At 32.7% G+C, this 24,825-nt stretch overlaps 1 protein-coding gene across 1 annotated transcript; it reads left to right on the plus strand.

Annotated features, from left to right (window-relative positions):
* Positions 1–720: 720 nt before the first annotated feature.
* On the plus strand, positions 721–21,338 carry LOC143051645 (uncharacterized). The gene is made up of 10 exons (XM_076224541.1): positions 721–753; positions 3,227–3,397; positions 3,901–3,934; positions 7,032–7,219; positions 8,534–8,848; positions 10,818–11,123; positions 11,911–12,131; positions 12,404–12,500; positions 14,071–14,154; positions 16,536–21,338. Exons 2-10 carry the CDS (start codon positions 3,292–3,294, stop codon positions 19,373–19,375), a joined length of 4,191 nt encoding a protein of 1,396 aa, XP_076080656.1. The 5' UTR covers positions 721–753; positions 3,227–3,291; the 3' UTR covers positions 19,376–21,338.
* Positions 21,339–24,825: the final 3,487 nt, after the last annotated feature.

Raw genomic sequence — 24,825 nt, forward strand, 5'->3', positions numbered from 1 at the left:
AACATTCAAAACATGCCGTTGGCGTTTTTGTTTTTCAATTGCTATGATTTAAAACCAAAACTTCAATTCAATACAAGTACTCCGAATAGTCAGATTGATAAATGAAACTATCTGTTCTACAATTGAAATAATAGAACGTGACTCATATCACCAATAAATGACTTTTGTAAATATCACATGTTAATAGATTGTAGATTTAGTATAACTACATTTGACTAATTCAATACGTTATATTACTGCGGGTGATTAGTTTAGAATAACTTATTGTTAAATGATTAAAAGTAATACCATCATATATTAGACGTTAATTTTCAATTTGTTTCAAATTAAAATTAAAAATAAAACCATTTAGCTTGAAAACTATTAGTTTTAGTTTTATTCAGTAAAATCAAATAAACAACCCTTTATGTCACCTTCTCAATCTAATTAATTTATCTCTGTAATCATTTAAAATGCCCAAAACAAACAAATGTATACGTTAATATGAACTTACTGTTACAGGGTACCACGAAGGGAGTCGGTGTTTATGTTTTTAATTATCGCTCTTTATACACAAACAGAACGTCTACTCATATCACCCATAGCACGTTGGAAAATTTCATATTTATCGGGTTAAGATTCAATGATATAGTTGTTGTTTTAAAACTCAATACTATTAGATATACCTGTATGACAACAGATACAATTGTGATAAGAACCACACATCATATTTATCTTGTCATTTCATGTACCAGCTTTCTGACCTGTAGGATGGTAAGTTTGATTGTTTTCCCAATTAACATTAATATGTATCAGTTTTCAAAATTTGTGTAAAGGCGATGACAATAAAAATGAAAATTTGTATGAATATATTTCTAGATAGTTTTACATTTGAAACCGTAAATTGTTATACAACTCAATACAAAATGTATTTGACATTAGGAAGGGTTCAATAGTTTTAGCTGTCCTGACACGCGGCGTAATTGTTGAATTTTTTTTTTTTTTTTTTTTGGGGGGGGGGTGATTTTAGCTTTGTACGGATGACATTCTATTTGTATTTTGATATAGTTGAATGTTAGTTTGAAAATATGTTCAATGATAATTGATATCGGTGTAAAAATCTACATATATTGCAGCACACATAACTACGTATCTATTAATAAACTGGAAGTTTCCCTGTAAATCACTTTACTGCGATTTTTTTTCTTCATATATATATTCAATTCCTCACTTTCATTGTATGATCTTATAGATTTAAAACAAAAAAATGTTCAACTTCATCCCCTTTAATAATTCGCAACTGTCAAATTTGATCTTGAATTCATTTAGGTTTTACAGGTATATTTTGGGGTAAACAGTTCCTCAAATACTCAGTAATTCGTTCATTTTTTGTACTTAAATTAGGCCGTTAGTTTTCTTGTTTGAATTGTTTTACATTGTCATTTCGGGGCCTTTGATAGCTGACTGTGAGTTATGGTCTTTGCTTATTGTTGAAGGCCATACGGTGATCTATAGTTGTTAATATCTGTGTCATGTTGGTCTCTAATGGAAAGTTGTCACATTAGCAATCATACCACATTTTCTTTTTTTATATCCATCTAGATATTTAGTACATTGCAGTTTTCAGAAATTACCCTATGTAAAGATTAGTCTAAAACAACGATGATCAACCAGTTAGCATGTTGGTGTAATATTACATCATTCTTTCCTGCACTCGTTTTATTTGATCAGTCAAAATACGTTTGCTCTATATTTCTGTGTCATATAAATGAACTCATCATAGATATCAGGATTAAAATATGTATTCACCATCGACTTGATGTCAACATATCACATTTGATTGTGATATGATATTGCTCCGCAAGTTATGAGGCCCTGTGAAAACGAGATTATTCTTAATATTGAAGTAAAATAAACAAAAACACAATAAACTCCAATTGAGAATACGTTTTTTTATATTGCAGTATAAAGACAACAAAGTGCTTTGAATTAACGATATAAGGATTCGGCACGAAATGGGGAAAAATATCGGCAGAGCGTTGCATTTCCCAGTTTCCATGCCTTATTCTTATACCGTAAATTTGTGATGTCAATACACTATTATTGTCCATGACATAGTACACTAGTTCAAGAGGGACGAAAGACACCAAAGGGACAGTCAAACTCGTAAATCTAAAACAAACTGACAACGCCATGGCTAAAAATGAAAAAGACAAACAGAAAAACAATAGTACACATGACACAACATAGAAAACTAAAGAATAAACAACACGAACCCCACCAAAAACTAGGGGTGATCTCAGGTGCTCCAGAAGGGTAAGCAGATCCTGCTCCACATGCGGCACCCGTCGTGTTGCTTATGTGATTACAAATCCGGTAAATAGTCTAATTCGGTAGGTCAAATTCATGAAAGGGAAGGGGATTGTAGTTACGACGTAAGGAACATATCCGATATCATTTGTGAAACGGTTATTCCATAACGGTCAACCAACTCGTGATGGCGTCTGTAAAATTTACGAAGGAATGATTTCAACTTCACCATTTGGAACTCTTGGTTTAATAGCTTCCTTGTGAGCAGTAACCCTCTATCAAGAAAATAATGATAGGAAATGCAAGCACGGGAATATCGTATCAATTGGGAGATATATACCCCGTATGCAGGTGCTGCTGGAATGTTGCTACTTAGAAATGGAAAGTTCACAATTGGAAAGCTGAAATCATCTCTTTTGTCGTAAAGTTTTGTCTTCAACCGACCGTCATTGTCAATTTCTAGATGTAAGTCAAGATATGAAGCCGACTTAACTGTATCTGTAGTATCCTTTATCTCCAATTCGATGGGAAAGATGCGATCCACATAGTCACCAAATTTTGAATTGTTTAGTGAAAGAACGACATCTATATAGCGGAAAGTAGACTTAAAGGATATTGCTAACTTCTTATCTTTCTTCCTAAGAAGTTCCTGCATGAAGTCAGCCTCATAATAATAAAGAAACAAGTCAGCAAGTAGAGGGGCACAGTTTGTTCCCATTGGAATGCCGACAGTCTGTTGAAAAACACGTCCTCCGAACGTAACAATAAATGTTTTGGGAATAAAATTACGCGACTTTGTTAGCACGGTTAGATTACACATAATGAAACAGTGATTTGATGATAAACATGATTCACTCCGATTCTATTTTTTATTATAAAGAATATTAATCGATAAGGTCACATTAAGGTACTATGGCGTATATTTTTTTGCAATTAGGATACCATGAAAATCATCACATTATATAGTGTGTCAAGTCAACTGATAACATAGATAGATTGGGAATGGCAGAATCTGGTGAGAACGTGGTCCAGCCTGTAGATGAGGCAGACAATCGGTCATCCCAAAGTAGTCAGACAGATCTACAGTCATTAACTAGTCAAAAGACAGGTATTATTATTTTTACTTTTTTTCTAGAGTTTAGGTCAAAACAATAGTTTCAAACATCAACCGGCGGATATCTAACAGTTCCTTAAATAGATTTCTGAAACCATTGGTTAGTTTTTACCAGCAATGGTTAAGGTGTTCCTTTTAATATTTTGTTTGTAGATATAACTAAGTTCCTCAATCGACATTTACAGAACCCTAAATATATATATTATACCAATCAAGTTGACATTTTTTTCTAATTATTCTTCATTGTTGAGAAACTATAACATATTTATATTATGCAGGTTTTTGTTTTTGTTTTGTTTTTTGTTGTGAACGCGAGGGGGGATATTGAATACTTTGTTTAGTGGGGTTTTTTTTTAACAGAGCTATGACGCTATGTGGTCCTAAGGGCATATGGTATATAGATCCTGAAAATGATTACTATATTATATCGATTTATTTCTTAAGTGTTACGAAAGTAAACCGTAATTTTGTTGAACTCACAAAGCTTGTTATTGCAGAATTCCAAGGGAGCAGCACAAATAAACGACAACCGTAAGTTGTTTAATCGTTTTTGTTGCTAGCCACACATCCAGGTTCAACCCACAATTTGTTTTGTAAAATTTCCTTTAAAGTCAGGATAATGGCCAATGATGGCAGTTGTTATGTTAAAATTTATAGATTTCAAAATAATTGTTCATTAATGTATTGACTTCGACAGTGTTGCATAGTTTTTAGTTTTCTAGTTTGTATCTTGTGTACTATTATTTGTTTGTTTTGCTTTTTTTGCCTTTTTATACGCCCGTCTTTTAGACGGGACGTATAATGGTATACCGTTGTCCGTCCGTCCGTCCGTCGTCCACACTTCGGACAATTACTCAAAACCCTTTCACCAATTTCCATGAAACTTAAGTGAATTGTTTATATCTATTGACGTAAGCGCCCTTTCGTTTTTTTTTAATTTCAGATTTTAAGTTTTGGATTGATGGGGCTTTATTCATAAAAAAAAGGGAGGATTTTCAACACTTCGGACAATAACTCAAAAAGGCTTTCACCAATGTCCATGAAACTTTGGTGAATTGTTCATATCTATTGACGTAAGCTCCCTTTCGTTTTTTTTTAATTTCAGATTTCAAGTTTTAGATTTATGGGGCTTTATTCATAAAAAAGCGGAGATTTTCAACACTTCGGACAATAACTCAAAAAGGCTTTCACCAATGTTCATGAAACTTTGGTTAATTGTTGATATCTATTGATGTAAGCTCCCTTTCAATTTTTTTAAATTTCAGATTTTAAGTTTTGGATTTATGGGGCTTTATTAAAAAAAAAGTGGGATTTTTAACACTTCAGACAATAACTCAAAAAGGCTTTCACCAATGTCCATGAAACTTTGGTGAATTGTTTATATCTATTGATGTAAGCTCCCTTTCAATTTTTATAAATTTCAGATTATAAGTTTTGGATTTATGGGGCTTTATTCATAAAAAAAGGCGGATTTTTAACACTTCGGACAATAATTCAAAAAGGCTTTTACCAATGTCCGTGAAACTTTGGTGAATTGTTTATATCTATTGATGTAAGCTCCCTTTCAATTTTTATAAATTTCAGATTTTACATTTCCGTGTTATGAATTTTTATGCTTAAAAAAGGGGGGATTTTCCAATAAATGACAAGTTAAAAGAGCAACGGGCGTTTCATGCGCTCAAGTGCTGCCCTTTATTAACCGTGGCGTTGTCAGTTTGTTTTCGATCTTTGAGTCTGTTTCTTAAAATATCCTTAACCAACACAATGACGTTACCAGTTTGTTTTCGATGGTTGAGTTTGGTATTTTTTGCACCTCTTTTGTAAACAAAATATGATCTCCATCTCGATTGGATACGATGTCACGTCCTCAGAAAGAACTACATCGCGCTTGTGTCAATGTTAAACACTAATTTACAACTTGTAGTACGGTGACCAGACGAACCTTTTTAAAGTTTAATCGTCAAACATAATATATGGCTTTATTATATATCATTGGGTTCGGCAAAATAAGTTCAGTTTTGCATAAATTAATGTCAAAGGTCAACATATTGTTTTTTTCCGTCTATATTTTCAAATTTTAACGATATAGGCAGCATTTTGTGTTAAACTTCAGATACAAACATCTTTTTAAATCAATTGTCAATGAAATATAACGAATTAAATATCGATAATGGAATTTTGAGTTAGGAGGTACCAATATAATGATTGTTTACCGCTTTTGAAACTATGATTCTGCATTACTAAAGTGTTAAAAGCAGATATCAAGTCAGTCAAAACAGGTTTTGGAAAAAAATATTGAGTTTATAACAAAAGTTTGAAGTTTAATATCGTGCAATTGTCAATCATTGATATGATCCTCAAAAGAATAGTATAATTGCCTTATGCCACTTGCTGACTTAGTTTAAAGGGATTAAATCAAGATATTTTCAATATCATCAACATCGTGTCTTATATTATATTCACTGTACCATAGGCCTATGATAAATGCACAACATATTCATTAAAATTGTCACAAAACAAAATATTCTGCAACGGCAGAAACTAAGGTTAAACATACCTGTATTTTTCTACAATCGAAAATAATACGCATGCGTAAGGCACAGAATAGGTCCGTTTCCGTGTGATGAAGGGATGTATGAATATGCAGTTATTTCTTGTCGGAATTTGCTCCATATATATAATCACTCATGGAGAGAGTGCATTAAATACAAGACCTTTCATAGGGTCTACTATCATTCTCAATATAAAAGAAGGATTGTGCCATTGGATGACATGCAATCAATTCTGTGGATGTGATTGTTGATTTATAAATATTCATATGATACAAATTTCAAAAAAGTAAGGATGCAACAAATCTAAATAATGGACAAATACAAAAAAAAGTACCACAACAAAAAAGTCCAAACAAAATCTAAAACTAGAACATTAAACGCTTCTTATCAACGGACCGATGAAACATTTGTAGTCTTTTGAAAAGAACAGTTGTAGAAACAATTCAATAAGTTACCATTGAAAAAAAGGTTTCTTGTCTCACCAAATGTTCAGATGTCGTGCCTTTCCAATCAGTGGTTGTATCAATCGTCGGTTTAAGTTGTAAGTACGGTCAGCCTTAGGTGAACGACTATTACATCATATGCAGGTACAAATTACTTTAATTAATCCCATTTGCAATACATTGATTTGGAACTGGCTATCATGTAAGGCTTGATCTCCATCTGCCAATAACCCATCTTGAAGTATGTGATTAACAAAGTTTAACATGTTTAAGGGGAGCGTCTTCTGAAAGGTCAACATTATGTGGTATGCATTTGTTTACAGCATTTGCATATCTAAATCTTTTGGCCATGGTGATGTTTGTTTAGTTTGATCTTTGAGTTTGAATATGTCCATCTGGTGTCTTTCGGTCTCTTTTTGAAAAAAATGCATGTCACAGACTATAGGGTTGCCATTTGTATTTCAACATTTGTATTTATACTGTGAGACATATCTTTGGGTCCACATGTTGTTTGCCAACCATGCAAACTTTCACATGGTTCTAAATTCAAATCATATTTAATATTTAGAATTTCATCGATAGTCTCTCAGGTCACATGATCCTTAAGTTACATTACATAATCTATATTTACAGAATACAAACAGAAGAAGACAAGTTGTTACAAGCAGCGTGTACTATTCTATATACTGTACCTAGGGCTATTGAACACTACATAGACAGAGAGTACAAAGGTGGTTTTATCCAAGCAATCCGTGATTTTAAAGATCAGCTAAAGACTGAGCTCAGACCAGAGGAATGGGATTTACTCAGCCAACACATAGGTACATTACTTACATATCTTACACAGTGTACCTTTAGTTTTGTATATTTTGTCTTGTGTACTATTATTTTTCTGTTAGTCTTTTTATTTTATTTTAGCCATAGCGATCAATGAGTTTGACTGTCCCTCTGGTATCTTTTGCACCTCTATTTAAAAATTTCTAGGTCTAAGATTGTACTAAAACTGATAATAATTCTTCTGTACGTTAAATTTGCAAATGTAGTTGCTATGAATCTGAGATACTAAATCATATCAAACGAGATGAACGCAAAACAAGAAATTTAGAGGCTTGTCTTTTTCAGACAACGACAAGGATTTTCAGACGCAGATAGATAGTATGCCATTGGGTAGATGACTCTAAAGCAATTTAAATCGCTGGTGAATAAAATATATTAATTCGCTGACGTTTCATATATAGTTAATTTTCTTATTGACTAATTATGTAATTATCAATGTGGAAAGTATATGAAAAGTAAATCACAAAAATACTGAATTAAAAAAAAAATCGGAACGGAGATTCGCTAATCAAATTCAAAAATTAAATGTTCAAACATATGAAACAAATAGACTGTCATATTCCTGACTTGGTACATGTGGATTAAACCTGGTTTTATTGCTAGCTAAACCTCTAATTTTTTATGACGTCACCCGCATAAAATATATTGACAACGAAGTGTGAACAAAACAAACAGACATAATAGTTAAATTGTCAAAAAATATAACAAAAAATTAGCCAAGCTCCACTGTTGTTCAAAAATGATAAATAAAGAACTGTTTTGTTAATCCCGTTGCGGTGATGGAGGCATCAAATAACACCGTTGTCCATTTGTGTGTATGCACTTACCAACATTAGGTTCCGTTTTCTTATTTTAGGTTGACAACAGTTATGAAACTTATGAAACTAAATTTACCGTTTTAGCACTTAAACTCTTGTTTGCGTATGCGCAACAAATAAGTAAGACATCTGTATATAATGCGTGTAACCCCTAACCACTGATACAGGTTTGATGTTGGTGGCAAGACGTTTGACGTTATCGAGTTTTTCCTTTTATAAATTGATACACCTGCCGTATATTTACACGTGTGTTAAATGGACACATTCTTCTTTCAATTTGTATTATATTAAAACATTGTAATGTTTCACACATAAAAGAAATTTCATTTGGTCATATTGTTTTCATATCAAGTAGGGAAAAGTGTTGTTGCTTTCAGAGTTATATTTTTCAAATTCTCTATTATATTTACAAGACAACACAATTAACCAAACTATCTAACTAGATCACCGTGGTTATCATTTGTTTTGTTTCTTTTACAGTTCACCACAGACTATTCTATTTCTATGATCAGATAATACAAGACACCATTTTAGATAATGAAGTCCTGGATCTTCTGATTTCCAGATGTATCTTAAGGAAAGAAGACAGAGCAGAAATAGAACACAATCCAAGACAGTCTGACCGCAACAAATGTATTTTAGACTTTCTAATTCAAAGACTAGAAGATTCCTACAGTGTGTTATTAGAAGTTCTTAAGGAGTCTTCGACTTGTTCTAGAGACCTGATAGAATGTATGGAAGGTCAACTTTATTTCAATCATAAAGTTGTTTCTCAGTCGAAAATTAAATCATGTAGTAAGTACTTTGTCTACATGATGTTTTTAGTGCCAGTGCACAAAAAAAAAATAGTTTTTTTTAGGGATGGGGTGAGAGTGGTAACGACGCTTGTAAATAACTGAATACATGATAACACACTCACCCAAGAGAAAGCTCACAGTTATTTAGAGAATATCAAAGTACTAACCCTGCTAGTATACGTTTGTGTGTACAGAAAACAAAAATAAAGTTACTCTTTTGTTACTGTGACTTGACCATGCTGGCTTGTATTTTCAAATTGCTATACAAATGTTAAAACTAAGCTTTCATAAATATTTCCTTTCGAAACGTCTTCAATATTCATAGGAATCGAACATAATTTGAATTAAAACATTGTGTATTCAATAAAATGTATGCACAATAACAATATATTGTTAACTAGATTCCATGAGATGTGGGAGTTTACCTAAAAGCATTATACTTTTGATATACAAAACACTTTACGAAAGAAAAATTGGTTACTTCCATGAAAACTTCATTAAGTATTTATGTGCTTGCAGTTGCTAATTAGCCTCTAGTCATCAAAGAAAAGGTGATTAACAAGTTTTATGTCAAAGAACTTTTGACCTTTTTTTCTTAAAACAAATTTCATAACAAGATACCAAAACCTTGTTGATAAATATTCAGTATGAACTTCTCAAATTAAACATGATGGTTTTGAGGTATACTCTAAGGTAATGCCGTTGTTTATCATCTTAATTGGGTGCTATTATAGTGTTTTTCGGTTATCATGGTAAATTGTTAACCTTAAAGTCATAACAAACCTCTAATTTAAAAAAATATGCATATGTTTTTTATAACTAAATGGATAGTGTGCATGATACAACTTATGTACATATACTTTTTTCTGAGGAACATTCTTTAATTTGTCCACATTTAGAAGAAGTTCACTTATTCTTAATTGCTTGCTTCCAGGAAGCTATTCGCCGACATATTTCCCGTATGCATAGTGACCCGAGCTTAACCCTCCGGTGAACGCAATACGCATGGGTCTGTCATTGAAATAAACAAATATCTGATTATAGATGTTAAACACGTGCTCAATACCCATGCTTTTTGTGATTTGTTTACTATAAGGTGACAATCGGTAAAACTCGGCTTCAAAACACGGCATTTACTGAGCGGCCATATTTGTTCAATCATAATAAACAGAGAGAAAAAAAAATGACGATTATATGATATATTTGAGAAAATAATGATAAAATCGTGCACAGAGGACTAAGTTTATGATATGTACATGCATTGGTTCAAGAATTGATTAAACATTATTTTTCACCACTCACTCGTTTCATATGACTTTAACGATTCATTCCTTTTTTTTTGTTATGTCATGACCCGTTACTTACACATCCAGTCATTGTGGTATTGTGCTATGGTCATATTTTGTATTATTGCCTTTGCATTTTGTTTGTAGTTTTGTCTTTAATCTATTTTTTATTTGTTTTGTGGTGATTAATATGATTACACAATGGGACAGAGGTACCCTTATTTTTGTCATCACTTTATATTGATAAAATTGAAATTAAAATAGTGACTATGTCAAAGAGATAGCAACCAGACCAACAATCAGTTTGATGAGATAACAGCCGAAGGCCAGCAATATGTTAATACGTCCGTTTGTTTTGCCCACACATTGTTGTCAATACAAACTTATTCCAGGCGATTGACATACAAGCAAGAGCTAGTTATACCACTAGGTTTGAATTACCATTTCTACTAAAGGACATGCCTGTATGAATTCAGAAATATGACAGTTGTTTTTAATTCGTTTGATATGTTTGACTTTTCGTTTTTTTATTTTCTTTTGGTATCGGTATAACTGTTATTTTACTTTTTAAACCCTTATTCGTGTACAGCTTCTTGTTGATTTCTTTAAGCCATCTAAATTTATTCAAAAAAAGTTAAAGCTTTATGTGAAAACACAGTCAATTATTTTTCTTTGATTAAGTTACAGGGTACCATTCAGTCACGTTACAAAAGAACTACCACAATCTTACGGAGAATTTGTCAAATACAGAATATATCATAGATTCACTGATATCAAAGGGAGTGTTAGATCCTGATGACCGGTCAGAAATAGTTTCTAGTGGAGTACAAGCCAAAATGAACAGAAAACTAATAGAAAAGATTAGAAGTCAACAAGATTATCAATTTTTTCTGGAGGCACTGAAGGGGGATTCTACAAATGCAAAGCTAGTATCTGACTTAGAATCAACCGACGTGAAAACAGATGAATTAAAGTCACATCAAACAGGTTTTGTATTTTTCTTAACTAATGCTAAATAGTTATGCACTCAATATAAACAGAAAGCATGACTGACAATGAGACAAATGACTTACTTGAGACCAAAATGACGTGGATAAAAAGTTTATAGGGTCTATGTAGTCTTTTTTTCAAAAGCAAAATCAGTACATTATAGTTAGCTGTAAAATACCAAATATGAAACAGCTCAATGTGAAAAACCTGATTGTACACAAATATAAGACATATATATAAACATCATAAAGCATGATTTAGATTAATTATATACACGTTTGGATGGATAGTGAGCAATTCAGATGTCGTTTTACCAAAAGTCAAGTGAATACAATTCCTTATGTTTATAATTCTCAAGACGGTTTGGGCATCACACGGGAGTCAACAATGATTTGTAAGCTCAAATGTCGCACGTGGCAAGTATGCTAGACTCTAATCGTAATTCGATAGGATTATCAATTTCCCTACCGAAGGTCGTGGTTCTCTCCGGAAATTCAATCTCCATCAACGGATAAAAACATGACACAAAATGGTGCATACGGGTTTAAAAAGTCTTTATACACCAATCAAGCAATCAATCAATCAATCCTACACATTTCAATATGAATATACATCACAGGTTTTAATAGACAGGAATCAAACCATAGAAAAAAATCAATTAACTAGTTGTCAAAGGTACCAGGATTATAATTTAATACGCCATACGCCCGTTTCGTCTACATAAGTCGCATCAGTAACGATCAGCTCAAAATAGTTATAAAATACAGATATTTTCATCTTACAGGAGCAATACTACTATCAATGTCAAACAAACTAGGGTTCCAGACGATGGTTATATTAGTTTCTATGGTAAAAGGTGTCAATGTATCAAATACTAAACCAGAAAGCCATGATACCAGTTTATCAGCAGACGTATATAGACTACAGTCTTTGTACAAAAAGATACTTAGAATGACAGTGATGGATTCACATCAATATCAACAATTTGTTCGAAAAGTAAAAGAAGTGAGCTTTTTTTCTGATGTTTACACAGTTATTGTCCACAACTGCATTAATCTTAATACGAGGTTAAAATAATATATCATCCGTAAATGAACCTGTGTTATACAATATCCTTTAACTGTTAAACTTGCATTAGGTAAACTTCTTCATTCTCCACCTAGTCAACAACATTTGGCTATAATATTGTTCTATTTTTTACACGAGGTCGTGCCTCATGTTTATGATAGGAATAAATTTGCATATTCAATTTAATACTGTGTTTGATTTGTGAACAGATACTGGTAAGACTTGGTGAAGATGATGGTTCTGAAGATATAACATGGAATTTTGGAACGCAGGAACAAGTCAAGAAGGTTCTAAATGGTTTAAAAGGTAGCCTTAGAGACATGAACTAAACATATCTGAAAAAAAAAAAAAATTATCGCTCCTCCCCAAGACAACGTAAAAACAGTATTTTACGGGTGCATTTGCAAATCAACACAGAAAACTAAAGACTAAGCAACATATATCTAAGTTACAATCTAGGTTAACGTTATTAAATTCCCTTATTCCACTTCAATAGTGAGTTTACTTATATCAAAGTAGCAAATTATAATTTGTCAATTATGACGTTAAATAGGGAAAGATGACAGCACTTGTCATAATTTCCTATTTATAATGAAAAATGACAGGATCTTAGCTCCTGTAGCTCCGACCAAAGAGAAGAAAACAACCCAACGTCACTAATGGGTCTTCAACACAGTAAGACAATCATGCAACCGAGGTCTTCAGCTGGCCCCTAAACAATTACATATACCAGTTCCGTGAAAATAGAGGTCACACTAAACTCCTAAACATATAAATGAAATAAAATTTAAAAAAAACAAAACAAACAAGATATACAAAGGTTGGATGATTTTGCATTGGTTCAGGTGCAAAAAAGCAGCGGAGTTAAACCTGTTTTGTGAAACCTTTATCCTCCTCCTATACTGCCAATGTAGAATAGATGTATAATTGTATGTCACTGCGATTGCCATCTCGGACGACCTTGAACTATATCTCAAATTAGATTTTCCGTTTTTCATGTAATTTAAAATCAGCATTTGAAATGGCAAGAAAGCTCCTGTTGGGTGTTTTAAACAATGGTAATTATTCACAGAGCTACGGGACTTCAACCGGATGAATTGAGAGATTGTTTTACATTTTGCACTAACATCAGTTTGCCTTGATCTATTTCATCAAAACTTTCTGTTATTTCCAAATTGTAAATGTTTTTGGGATTAGTGAATTCAATCTTGCTTCTGATTTTAAAATATTCTAGATTTTTTGTATTATGTTCATTTACACTTGAACCTCGTGAAAGATGAATATGTGTTATTTCTTGGTAAAAATAATCTCATTGACATTTTTGTTGTAACGCGCTAGAGTTCAGGCATCTATTAAATATTATAAAGAAAGACAAATGGCGCACTGGCCTCTAGATACCGGCCTATTGTTATTAAAAAGGCAGCATTTCAACTATTTTAACTAAACATGTTTTAAGAATGCATGTACCATTTGAAATTGCGACGTGTGTCTACATTTTTTGGATATTGTTATTTTTTTTTATTTATTTCAAAATTTTTATCAACCGATATTTGTAGTTTGTTATGATGTTTGGTTGATACATCACTCTCTTCTTCAGCCGACCTTGATTGTTTTTACTTGAATTTGTTTGCATTTGTCATGTCGGGGCCAATTTGAACTTGCTTTGTGGTAGGGTTTGCTCAGTGTATGAGATGCCTTGTAGTTCCTTTTTTCTACTTTGTTCGGGCGAGACTCGTCGCATTGCCAATCATGCAGCATTTTCTAGTTTTTTGTATACATGTGTCTTACATGATAATTTAAGTATACACTTTCGTTAATGTATTTCCTTAGTGAAATCATGGTATTATCTCAGGAAAATATTCTGTTCAAATTTCAGAAAAAGAAGAACATTTAGATCTGAAAGAGAAAATATTGAAAATGGAAACTGAGCAGGACGAAGTTATTCCAAAGAATATTAGAGGTATGTTATTAGTTCAAATGCTTTGAAACTTTGTATCTCGACAACAAAAGATTATATCAAAATATTCTGCTTTCGACTCACTGGCAGGTCAAATAGAATTGAAAAAGTAAAATAACAAAAATATCGAACTCAAAGAAGAAAATTCAAAACAATAAGTATGTCAAATGTCAAAATCAAAATTTCAAACACATCAAACGAAAGGATAACAACTGTCATATTCTTGACCTGGTACATACATTTACATATATAGATAGTTGTGGGTTAAACCTGACTTTATAACTAGCTAACTCTCTCATATGTTTGACAGTTGCATAACATTCAATTATATTAACTACGATGTGTGAACAAAAATAAACAGACATAATAGATAAAAATGTCATTAATGGGAGTGCAGTAGTCAACATTGTGTTATAATCTTAATCAGTAAAAACAACCAAATTGGTCAACAAAAAAACACAAAAAAAGCATATAGACATATAGACATATAGACATATAGACATATAGACATATAAACATATAGACATATAGACATATAGACATATAGACATAAAGACATATAGACATATAGACATATAGACATATAGACATATAGACATGATAGACATAAAGACATATAGACATATAGACATATAGACATATAGACATATAGACATATAGACATGATAGCACATTAGCAAAAATGAAAGAAACAATACAGAAATGTACCCAGCAAAATAGCACAGTGACGGGATGGTACTGAGCCTAGGTCGGGTGGATATAACCAAAAATAGGCGAAACAGTAAAAATAATATTCACAAAGACAGATAAAAGAACAATTTAACACGTTATTAAGATGATAACAACGTCAGTACCTAGAATCTATACTTTAGGTTCGTCGTGTATTACTTGTAAATACTGTATTCTAGCTACTGAAAATTACATATAATCTACCCTGTCATCTTTGAGTCGAAACAAAATTGTATCATACAGTGCTGTAGTCAAGCAGTTGTATATTTACGAACTAACTCTTTTTAGAGAAGGGACCCTTTTTTGGAGGATTTTTTTTGTGTTTCATTATGTCGAACTTTGAATAAGTCTGTTCAAAAAGCACAACAAGAATAAAAACATAAAAATCAGTGGAAAAGAGGAAAAAGAATTAAAACATGACTTTAAAAGTTGAATATTGAAAAGTAAATAAAAGCAACTGAGTTATTCTGCTGTACAAAACTCATATCTGATCTGTATCATAACAGGCCAGTAAAAGTTAGATTGTATAAACTGTGAAACTTTGATATATCAAGAGGTCATGTGTTTTGTTCAACGTGCTCGTGTTATAATTCCCTTATAAATTAAAAAAATGTTGAATTACCACTTTTACTGTTTTTTCTCTCGCCCAAATGATATTTTGTTTACATACAATGCTTATTCATTTGAGTGACGTTATTTTCATTGTTCACGAGTTCGGTCCTACTTTTCAGTGGAGTTGTGTCCTTAATTTGAGACATTGATTAATATGCCGTAGCAATTAAGAAGGATTGTAATGTCCCATGGACACATTCTTCTTTGATTTAATGCTAACAGATACATATAAAAAAGAAGATGTGGTATGATTGCCAATGAGTCAACTACCCACAAAAAGACCAAAATGACACAAACATTAACAACTATAGGTCACCGTACGGCCTTCAACAATGAGCAAAGCCCATACCGCATAGTCAGCTATAAAAGGCCCCGATAAGACAATGCAACACATGTATACTGGGGACATTTGACTATGATTTTTAATTCTACCATGTAAGGGACATTTGACATACACATGAAACTTGCATGTAGTCATTGCAATAGGGCAAAAATACATCATTGGTTTGGCCAAACATGTTTTCTTTAGACTTTGGCTTACGACATTTGGTATGAAGTTGGATAATTTGTTAACGATTATGCATATTGTTATACTACTTTTGTGTCATTTACCTTTGGCCTTCAAATAAATAAATTGTATGGAACATCTTGGTGTCACCTTTGAAAATTTACAATAAACCATGTCTTTTAATGTTTTTTGTCATGTCTTTTAATGTTCTTTTAAATGTTTTTACTATCAGTTATATTTGTATAGGACTTTTATTTGTTTATACAGCACAATATTTTATAATTGCTGGGGTAGTTTCAATTATAATACTATTTAAACAATCAGATGGGATGTGATGGCCACTGAGAAAAACCCATATAGTACTTCAGGTTGTCATAGTAGCCTTTAGCGATGAGACGTTAATGTCAGAATCTGCAACAACATACACAACATACGTAATCCACATACTAATTGCCTGCTTATTATGACACAGTCAAATTAATATATATTTTGATTATTTTATTTCTATGTAGCTACAATTTATAATATTTTTCAGACCAAATAGAAAAAGAAATAAAAGAATGGGAAATAAAGGATAAGATGTTTGTGACTACAAGAGCCAGTGAGTACGTCTTTGGTTGTTTACAGGACAATAGTTTTTTGACTTTAACTGCCCCATCAGGAGTAGGAAAATCTTTTATTGCAAGACACACTGCACTAGTTTTACAAAAAGAAGGGTACAAAATAATACCAGTGAGAAAACCAGATGATATCAGAGACTACTATCAACCTGGAAAACAGACAGTCTTCATCGTAGATGATATTTGTGGAAATTTTACTGCCAACCAACAACAGATTGAAAACTGGCAACAACTGTTACCTGTGATTAAAACAATTATTGCAGACAAATGTTGTAAGATTATTGTATCTTGTAGGTTACAAGTTTATAGAGATGATAAGTTTAATATATTACAACCTTTTAAGACCTGTGAATGTAATTTAATGTCAGAGCAGTTATGCCTTACAGCTAAAGAAAAAGATAGTATGGCAAGGATGTATATTGATTCAAGTTTAGACAATATTGATAAACTATCACAAAAAAGTGAATTCTTTCCTCTTTTATGCTCTTTATATCTTAGGGAAAAACATGGAGATGTTAAGGAATTTTTCAAAAATCCATTTTTCGTCTATCAAAATGAACTAGATAGTTTGAGTAGGCATGGAGATGAAGGGAACTATAAAATATGCAGTCTAGCTTTATTAGTTCTCTTTAATAATCAGCTGAAAGACAAATGGATCCAGGGTACAGTAACACGTGAACAACAACATCTTATTGAAACTACATGTGATGCTTGTGGGTTGAACAGAGGTACTTCCAAGGCAAAACTTAAAGAGGCCCTTCTCACTCTAGAAGGTACATTTGTACATAAACAGGATGGTATTTATAAAACTGTACATGATAAATTGTTTGACTTCATTGCTCATTACTTTGGTAAGAAAATGATTGAATGTTTAATAAACCATGGTGATAGTGATTTTGTACATGAACGCTTCATATGTAGGAAATCAACAGATGGAGGGAACAGCAACATAGACTTCATTATTCAAATACCAGAAGAGTATTTTGAATTGTATTTAGAAAGGTTTATAAAGGACTGGTCAACAGGAAAAGTGAGAGTTACATTTATGAACACTAATTTGACAGTTTCAGAATTTAGACAACAGCTGTTAAAGCACTTACAAAATCTGGACAAATCACTTCAAGTCACATTAGCCAATAAATGTGACACAGTATTATCAAAAGAGCACCATGGATCAGGTACTACTCCGCTGATACAGACTTGTTTTTATTGTCATACTGATATGGTACAATGGATGTTACATAATAATGTGGATGTGGATCAATGTAGAGGTGATGGTTTAAGAGGACTGTGCATGGCAACTTCGAACGGACATACTGATATAGTAAAGTTGTTGTTAGAGAAGAATCCTAACATTGATCTATGTTGTAATAATGGTTGTAGTCCTCTGTACATGGCAAGTCTAAACGGACATGCAGATATAGTAAGGTTGTTGTTAGAGAAGAATCCTAACATTGATCTATGTCAAAAGGATGGTTGTAGTCCTCTGTACATTGCAAGTCAAAACGGAAATACTGATGTAGTAAAGTTGTTGTTAGAGAGGAATCCTAACATTGATCTATGTCGTAATAATGGTTGTAGTCCTCTGTACAAGGCAAGTCAAAACGGAAATACTGATGTAGTAAAGTTGTTGTTAGAGAGGAATCCTAACATTGATCTATGTCGTAATGATGGTTGTAGTCCTCTGTACATGGCAAGTCAAAACGGAAATACTGAAATAGTAAATTTGTTGTTAGTGAAGAATCCTAACATTGATCTATGTCAAAAGGATGGATGTAGTCCTCTGTACATTGCAAGTCAAAACGGAAATACTGATGTAGTAAAATTGTTGTTAGAGAGGAATCCTAACATCGATCTATGTCAAAAGAATGGATGTAGTCCTCTGTACATTGCAAGTCAAAACGGAAATACTGATATAGTAAGGTTATTGTTACAGAAGAATCCTAACATTGATCTATGTCAAAAGGATGGATGTAGTCCTCTGTACATTGCAAGTCAAAACGGAAATACTGATGTAGTAAAGTTGTTGTTAGAGAGGAACCCTAACATTGATCTATGTCGTAATGATGGTTGTAGTCCTCTGTACATGGCAAGTCAAAACGGAAATACTGATGTAGTAAATTTGTTGGTAGTGAAGAATCCTAACATTGATCTATGTCAAAAGGATGGATGTAGTCCTCTGTACATTGCAAGTCAAAACGGAAATACTGATGTAGTAAAGTTGTTGTTAGAGAGGAATCCTAACATCGATCTATGTCAAAAGAATGGATGTAGTCCTCTGTACATTGCAAGTCAAAACGGAAATACTGATATAGTAAGGTTATTGTTTCAGAAGAATCCTAACATTGATCTATGTCAAAAGGATGGATGTAGTCCTCTGTACATTGCAAGTCAAAACGGAAATACTGATGTAGTAAAGTTGTTGTTAGAGAGGAATCCTAACATTGATCTATGTCGTAATGATGGTTGTAGTCCTCTGTACAAGGCAAGTCAAAACGGAAATACTGATGTAGTAAAGTTGTTGTTAGAGAGGAATCCTAACATTGATCTATGTCGTAATGATGGTTGTAGTCCTCTGTACAAGGCAAGTCAAAACGGAAATACTGATGTAGTAAAGTTGTTGTTAGAGAGGAATCCTAACATTGATCTATGTCGTAATGATGGTTGTAGTCCTCTGTACATGGCAAGTCAGAAAGGACATGCTGAAATAGTAAAGTTGTTATCAGTGAGGAATTCTTATATTGACACTGCATGAAATGATGTTTTTATTAGAAAATTATATCCATATAAAAGCTAATATATATATTTAAAATTTCAAAATTTATCATTAGTATAATCCATTTGAAAATATCTTCTTTACACCGCATTTACTTTAAGTTTAATAAAACCAACAAACTTTTAAGATTAAACCCAATTTACATATACTTTTAAAGTTGTATAAATCTAAAATTTGTTTTCTTTTAAATTGCAGTGTTAAATTTTAAATTGATATGTCGCAAAGGTATATGTAGATTGTTGTAGTCCACTGAACATTCAGGAAGGACATACTCATATAGTAAGTATTCTGTCAGAGAATCTTAGTGATGATGGTCTTGTTTAACTACTGTATATGTTGTTGTTTGTTTTATATTTTGTGCTTTTTATCCTATGATTATTACTATTACGCATGTGTCTGTTTACTAGTTACTGCTTTTCATCCCTTGTAATATTAACTAAATGAAGCGTGTGGTAGGACTCTGTGTTATATTGCCATTTTACGATTATGTGTTAGTTTGCTTTCAATATTAATTCGTGTTTTTACTGTAAATTTTGTTCATACAACTCGTTTAAGTTAGTTAACAGACTGTTCTGTACTAAAGAAGTACTGGTGTCATTATTAAAACTAAGGTGATAAAAATCAATTGTAAGATAATTTGTATCTTAGATTATGGATTTTAGAATTGGAGTAGTATGTATCTTAACTAATAATATTGATATTTATAAATTCTACGGAATTTGATGTCCTCCTGTTTTAACCCACGTATTTGTAATGACCTTCGTTACACTGCATAATGTGTTTATCACACACAAGTCCTATTTATGTGTATTAAAGATGTTCGTAGTCAAAATTACAAGCTTTTTTCCAGCTTTTTAAGTTCTGTTATCTTTATAGATTTAAGGAATTACACAATTGGCGGGAATGCATTAATCTATATTTTTCATCCGTTTGAAAATTGATATCTTTATCAACAACTTTGAAAAAAATAGCAAGGATTTTGTTAACATTTAAAAGATAGCAATTTAATCAATATGTAACAACATTATGGAAAAAAGGAGGAGCTGATTGGCAAAAATATTCACATGGAGCAGCGCACATCGTTAACTTAATAACATATAATCACTTGAGTTGACCATTATTAAAACGATAGCCTCAACCCTTATCGAAAGTTGTTACTATAAAAAGCTAGTTATATCTAATAGAGAGTAGTTCCATTTTTTTAATCAATGTATCTGAAGGATATATATGTAAACTGAGAATCCTCCTGTAAGAAATTAATTTTTAACATCAAAGATTTTTTAATGTTATTCAGTTACTCCTTATATCTTCAAATTGATATATTCATCAACATCTTATTTTCAATAACACAAATGTTTGGTTTAATGTATAAGTCCGTACCGTCAACTATTTAGTAAAACCCAATCTCAATTAGATTATAATCATTAAACGCGAAATACCCTTAGCCTCTACACAAAGACAATTTTCGCTGCATATGTAGAACATTTTTATAAAGGGGCATGGATTTGAGTGTCCAGACGGGATTTACAGAATGGAGAATAATGGCCAAACAGTGCAGAAAATGACAATTGAAATATAGAGAAGAAAAAAATAGGTTAAATGAAATAAGGAAAAGGGAATTATGAAATGTTGAAGCATAGAAAATAGAAATAATGAACATATAAAAAAAGAGCCGAAAGAAATAGTCTTAATCTTTAAGAATAAAAAAATGTAGGATTCCCATGCTTAACCTTCAGTTATGCCACAGTCGATCTGCAAACAGATTCAGAAAGTGTTTTGTTTTGGGGATAAATCTACTTTAAAATTTTCAATGAAAATATAAAATGATTGTTACTATTGTGTATTGTTTCGTTTGATATATATTCATTGTTCCTTTTAAATATTTTGTGTGTTGTAATGAATGATATAACCTGATTATTACTATTGTTTATTGCTATGTATGGTATCAACTTTGTAACTATTATATATTATATATATATATTTGCACTGCCAATCCCAAATGTAATGGGGCGAATGTTGCTACAGAAACGATTGATTTTGTAATAAATAGCCATACGTTTACGAATTTTTGTTATCTTTAGGGACAATATACGGTTCAGAATTTAAGCGCCTTTGTGTTATTTTTCATCAATTAACTAACAAATGATTTTTTGAGCCTAGGCTCCGTGTTGAAGACCGGACCGTGACCTTTAATGGTAGCATTGGCACTCATATCACATCTTCCTATATCTATCAAGCTATGCGGGCATCATTTCCATAGAAATACCAAAACGAGGACATAGCTCATAAGAGCACTGGTGGCAGAGTGAAGTAATTGTTCTTCTTTTAATGTATCCTTGATATTTTCAGACACACCTTGGTGTAATTATGAAAGTCTTAACATAGACTTCAATTTTCCTGCGGCAGATATGGCATCCCCTAAATTGAGTTCAGAGCTAAACTCTATATTTCATATCCCCTAGCCCCACTGTGTCTGAATTGTAAGGTGTCACAATATCTAGTTAGTTCTGGAGTTTGGCAGTTTGGTAAGCATCAGAGACAATCTTGGATAAAATTGATCGGTATATATAGAGGATGTGCTACATGAGAAAGGCTTTTTCTTATGGAAGAACAAATCACATCACTAACAATCGTTATTAATGAACTGACAGCAAGTTCAAATTCTAATTTTTCAGTAACTGTTTGTGGCATGCCACAAAACCAGGTTCAACCCACCACTTTTATTCCCCTTTAAAAGTGTCCTGTACCAAGTCAGGAAGATGGCCATTGTTATATTATTGTTCGTTTCTGTGTGTGTTGCATTTTAACGTTGAGTCGTTTGTGTTTTCTCTTATTTTTGAGATATTGAGATCAGACGTGGCACGGTACTTGTCTATCCCAAATTCATGTATTTGGTTTTCATGTTATATTTGTTATTCTCGTTGTGTTTTGTGTGATGCTTGGTCCGTTTCTGTGTGTGTTACGTTTCGGTGTTATGTCGTTGTTCTCCTCTTATATTTAATGCGTTTCCCTCGGTTTTAGTTTGTTACCCCGATTTTGTTTTTTGTCCCTGGATTTATGAGTTTTGAACAGCGGTATACTACTGTTGCCTTTATTTACTGAATTGCACAGGTGTTGACTTCAATAAGTACTTGGTTATGCATGGATAAATGATTACTCACATTAATAAGCACAACTTAAAAGACTGTCAACACGTTTAAAGGACTCAGTTTTGCGTAGTTTTCTGTTGTTTTTTTTTAAAGGTTTTTCTTTTAAACAAAAACCCTGTTTTCATATCCAAACTACAAGGACGAAACTGAGCGCGAGATCGTATAAAAGTGTCAGGTTGTGAGGATACATGTCGATTAGTTTGATCACATATATGGATTTCTGTTGTTTATAATTTAAAGTGCCCCAAGGGTGACTGGGGAAACGAAATATGGTCACTTGGTCTTCCCCCGACCGGCAGTAAAACGAAGTGGGGCGTCCGTTTGGCTGTGCGGGATGTATCAAGTTCGCAGTCACGTCCGGTCAGAATGGGGACGTTAAATTCGATGCCTCGTGTACAGGGAGTGTCACGTTTTTTGCACGTTAAAAACCCTTGAATCAACTCTTTGAGGGGTCCGTTAGGTGGCATGTTGCAATGGACAATTTCTATCCCAATCCAATATACCATCATTTTCCATTGGCAGTCTAAATTTTCCCGATCATCATCCCGAATGGCCTCTATTATGACAAAACCTACCTATTGTTTTTATTGTTAACTTGTTCTCATCCAGAACATGCATGAAATATTTGCCACTGGACGTTAAGCAACCAACAATCAATCAATCAATCTAATCTAAAGATGCACACCAAGTTTGCCTTCTGGTGCAAGTCTCATAACATCACTGATGATTCGCCCACGGAAAGCATTTGGTTAATATAATCATTTCGGAGAGTTTCAGTTGCTTTCGTTGATTTAAGGAATAACAGTACTGTAGTTGAAGAGTTGCCACTGTCAATTGTAGATTTGAAGGTGGCAAATGCAGTTTTACTGGCGACGCGTAGCGGAGACAGTAAAACGGAGATTTGCGACGGTCAAATCAAAATTGACGGTGGCAACTCTTCAACTACAGCACTGTTATTCCGATTATAAAGCATTACAAAAAGAAATATTACTATAAAACTTGGAAAAATGTCTAACTTTGACATTAAAAAAAATCCGCGAAACTTCATGAATGATTTTGGCGCAAAGACGTCATGGGTAAACATGACGTCATACAAATGAAACTTACAAACTGGAGGTTATTACGTTACCTGTACGCTTCAAATTCGGATAAAATTACATTAAAACGGCGAATTTGAGGTAGGTGTTGTTTTATTTTCGATTGTATAGTATTAATCATTTGTTGATTCAATCATTTCAAAATGGTTGTCCCTCCTCAGTTACGCCTGGTCAACTGTGGATTTGACGGCAACTTTTAGCCAATGAAACAAATTCTTACATACAAATTGCATTAGAATCATTATTTAGTTTAAAAGCTAAATCAGATGGTAGCATGTTTTGTTGATTTAGTTTTTTGTAAAAAGGACCATTTCAGATTGTGGCATGTTTGATTGTGTTGTTTGTTTGTTAAAATGACAATTTCAGATGGTGAAATGTTTGGATTATTTATAAGGTTGTTTATAAGGACCATTTCAAATGGTGTCATGTTTGGATGATTTATTAGTTTGTTAAATGGACCATTTCAAATGGTGTCATGGTGAGGTGGTTTATTAGGTTGCGAATTGAACAATTTCAGATGGTGTCATGTTTGATTGAGTTAGTTGTTTGTTAAAATGACCATTTCAGAAGGTGGTTTATTATCTATTAAATTGACCATTTCGGGAGGTTACATGTTTGAATTATTTATTAGTTTGTTAAAAGCACCATTTCAGCTGGTGTCATGTTTGGTTTATTTAATGAACCATTTCAGATGGTGTCTTGTTTGCGTTGTTTATAAGTTTGTTAAATGAACCATTTCAGATAGTGTCATATCGAGTGGTTTTCTTAGTTAGTTGAATGGACCATTTCAGATGGTGTCATGTTTCGATGATTCAATGGGTTGATAAAAAGGACCATTTCAGATGGTGTCAGATTTGTTTTAGGGACATTTCAGATGATGTCATGATTAGTTGATTTTATGGTAAGTAAAAAGGGCCATTTCAGATGGTGTCATTTTCGATTGATTTATATGTTTGTTAAATGGACCATTTCAGACGGTGTCATGGTAGGGTGGTTTATTATCTGTAAAATGGACCATTTCGGATGGTATCGTGTTTAGGTGGTTTATTAGGTTGTGAAAAGTGACAATTTGAGATGATGTCATTTTTATGTTAGTTGTTTGTTAAAATGGCCATTTTAGAAGGAGTAATGTTTGGATTATTGATTAGTTTGTTAAGAGAACTATTTCAGATGGTGTCATGTT

This window comes from Mytilus galloprovincialis, chromosome 11, assembly GCF_965363235.1.
Source record: "Mytilus galloprovincialis chromosome 11, xbMytGall1.hap1.1, whole genome shotgun sequence".
Classification (NCBI taxonomy): domain Eukaryota; kingdom Metazoa; phylum Mollusca; class Bivalvia; order Mytilida; family Mytilidae; genus Mytilus; species Mytilus galloprovincialis.